The 3,045-nt window shown below is 45.4% G+C and overlaps 1 protein-coding gene across 1 annotated transcript; it reads left to right on the top strand.

The window, feature by feature from the left end:
• The first annotated feature begins 1,176 nt into the window (after nucleotides 1-1,176).
• LOC148377464 (uncharacterized) lies at nucleotides 1,177-1,878 on the top strand. The gene is made up of 2 exons (XM_088368231.1): nucleotides 1,177-1,309; nucleotides 1,451-1,878. Exons 1-2 carry the CDS (start codon nucleotides 1,177-1,179, stop codon nucleotides 1,876-1,878), a joined length of 561 nt encoding a protein of 186 aa, XP_088224357.1.
• Nucleotides 1,879-3,045: the final 1,167 nt, after the last annotated feature.

The raw sequence follows: 3,045 nt of genomic DNA, 5'->3' as shown, positions 1-3,045 counted from the left end.
GTGTTTGTATACATGGTAGAGGTGAGATTCCTGGATAATGAGACCGAGATTTACAAAGGCGATGTGACCTTGATGAGAGGTAAGCGCTAGAGTAGTGAAGAGAATAATTCCTGAGGCCTGCCGAGAGGGGGGCTTCAGGAGTAAGAATCAATAATTAAGTCGGTAGAATAATTTAGCAAATTGGAAGCCGCTGGCACCCGCCGGTGGCTTACTTTTTAACACCAACACTTATCTATTATGCGCGTACTATTAACAAGTCTAAGCTTACTTTTTTTATTATCACTGTGCTCCGCACAAAACACACAAACTGCTCATCAATTCGATGGTCAGCAGATCGTGCCAGCCAGTTATCAGTACCTGCTTTTTTTGCCCACCAACAAGGATAATGCTCGTCAGGGAAATTCCCTATGATCATCTTCTTACATGGAGCCGGAGAACGGGGAACCGATATTGAAAAAGTAAAAGTACATGGCCCTCCTAAGCTGGTAGAACAAAAACAAGATTTTCCCTTTATCGTATTATCACCGCAGTGCCTGGAAGGGGATCGTTGGAATCCTCATGCACTGGCTGCATTAATTGATGATATCGTAGCCAAGCATCCTGTTGACAAAGATCGGATTTATTTGACTGGATTAAGCATGGGCGGCTATGGCACCTGGGATTTGGCACAGGCTTACCCAGATAAATTTGCGGCTATTGCGCCTATTTGCGGAGGAAATGACATCAACGCCTGGATGAGTGCCAAGATTAAGCATCTACCTATCTGGGCTTTTCATGGTGCCTTGGATCAGGTCGTTCCTGTAGGAAATACGGCAATGATTGTAGGAACTTTGAAATCCTTAGAGGCGAATGTAAAATTTACCGTCTATCCAGAATTGAATCACGATTCATGGACTATTACCTATGATAATCCTGAGCTTTATGAATGGTTCTTGAAGCATAGTCGCTAGCTTGTTCAACCTTTCGTCTTTTAGGCTGTTAGGTTAGCGAATTAAAGATGAAATCCTATGTTTGGACTATTAAAAAAGATCCAGTTAAGAAACTGGAGAAAGAATACGAACAGAAATTAGAAAAAGCCAGAGACATTCAGCGCTCAGGGCGATATCAAGGCCTACGCCAAAGAGATGGCAGAGGCAGAAGAACTTTGGAGCAAAATAGAACAACTGAGAGCTAAGAATGGATAAGCAGTTTCTAATCGTTGGAGGAAGCTCGGGAATAGGCTTGGCGCTGGTTCGACAGTTGATTGATGAAGGCCATCAAGTTATGGTGATTTCGCGAAGCAGCGAACAACTAGAAGGCTTAGCAGGATGTACACATCTAGAGAAAGATGTACTGACTGATGATATATCAGCAGACGAGCTGCCGGCGGCTATTCATGGCCTGGCTTACTGTCCTGGGAGTATCAATCTACGGCCATTCCGGTCGCTTTCGCTTGATCAATTTCGCAAAGATTTCGAGATCAATGTCATTGGTGCGGTTAAGGTACTGCAGGCCGCTCAAAAGGCACTCAAGGCAGGCGGCTCCGCCGGCGTCGTTTTGTTCAGCACGGTAGCGGTAGGGCAGGGGCTGTCCTTTCATGCCTCCGTAGCTACGGCCAAGGGCGGAGTAGAAGGATTGACTCGCTCTCTGGCTGCCGAATGGGCCCCAAAGATTCGTGTCAATTGCATCGCTCCTTCCCTGACCGATACACCGATGGCAGCAGGCCTTCTCGCTACACCCGAAAAGCGCGAAGCCTCCGGCCAGCGACATCCACTCCAACGAGTGGGGAGCGCCGAAGAGGTCGCCAGCCTGGCACATTATCTATTATCAGATAAAGGCGGTTGGATCAGCGGACAGGTTTTGGGAATTGATGGAGGAATGTCTACGCTCAGAGGCTAAGCAGGTAGTAAAAATTGTATGTAGATTATGAAGAGGGAGTTTTTTAAACAACCTCTTTGTAAAATAAGTTAATAAGCAATCTATTCTATGCCCGTTTTTCGACTTTCGGATATCGAATCCATGGAGAAGCGATTCCGTACCCGGTTCGTTAACTCATTGAGTGGCTTTAAGAGTGTAAATCTGGTGGGAACAATAGATGCAGAAGGAATTACCAATCTTTCTGTGGTGAGTTCTGTGATACATATTGGCGCCAATCCTGCATTGATGGGTTTCATCATGAGGCCCATTTCGGTAACAAGGGATACTTATAATAATATTATGGCTAATGGAAGCTATTCCTTCAACCACCTCGATGCATCTATGTATGAGCAAGCCCATCAAAGCTCCGCACGCTATCCTTCCGAGCAATCCGAATTCCAGGCGGTGGGCCTTACTCCGAGTACAGTGAGCTGCTGAAAGCCCCCTATGTAGCAGAGAGCTCTGTCAAGATTGGATTACAGTTTCGGGAGCAATTAGATATTCAATTGAATGGCACAATCCTGATGATCGGCGAGGTAACCGAAGTCATCATTCCGGATAACTGTTTGGAAGAAGATGGTTATTTGAATATCGAGAAGGCCGGCAGCCTTACTTGCTCCGGTTTGGACGCTTATCATCAAACACAGTTAATCGAAAGGTTGCCTTATGCTAAGGCGAAGTGATCCATTTATTTTTCGGCTGTTTCTTCGCCTCCGCCCATCTTCATCTGAAAACCAATACGCTGCATCGGCTCATCATCATCATAATCTTCCAATTGGTGACTTCCTGTACAAATTCCTCCAAATGGCGAATTAAGAAAGGCTCTTTAAGTTCTTCAGGGCGATAGATGGCGATCGTTTTTGGAGGCTTGGGTTGGCTATAGCCTTCAATCTGTGGATATTTGATGAGCACCAGAATCTTTCCGTTAAAGAGTTGTTGGTAGATAAGGGCACCATTGAATTTTAGGAGATCGCGGTTGATGTCCTCATTGACCTTTTGATACATCCCACTTTTGACTTCACCTAAAGAGAGAACGATAGAGTCGAGATTTTCGAGCTCCGTGAGGGTCTCGATTTTTGTGTCTAATTCACAGGCTTCACTCATCGCCTTCAATTGGTCGATGATTTTATTCTTCAGGCTGTCTTTCCA

Source organism: Syngnathus floridae, unplaced genomic scaffold (assembly GCF_059516105.1).
Source record: "Syngnathus floridae isolate MCC-2025c unplaced genomic scaffold, RoL_Sflo_1.0 HiC_scaffold_154, whole genome shotgun sequence".
Taxonomy (NCBI): Eukaryota; Metazoa; Chordata; class Actinopteri; order Syngnathiformes; family Syngnathidae; genus Syngnathus; species Syngnathus floridae.
The sequence above is the reverse complement of the archived record's forward strand: the minus strand, read 5'-3'. Positions and strand labels throughout refer to the sequence as shown.

Excerpts from the sequence above, each read along its gene's own strand:
- LOC148377464 (XM_088368231.1), top strand. The coding sequence starts at position 1,177 with ATGGATAAGCAGTTTCTAATCGTTGGAGGAAGCTCGGGAATAGGCTTG. Across the intron at positions 1,310-1,450 it reads ACTAGAAGGCTTAGCAGGAT|ATTTCGAGATCAATGTCATT; the intron begins GTACACATCTAG and ends AATTTCGCAAAG.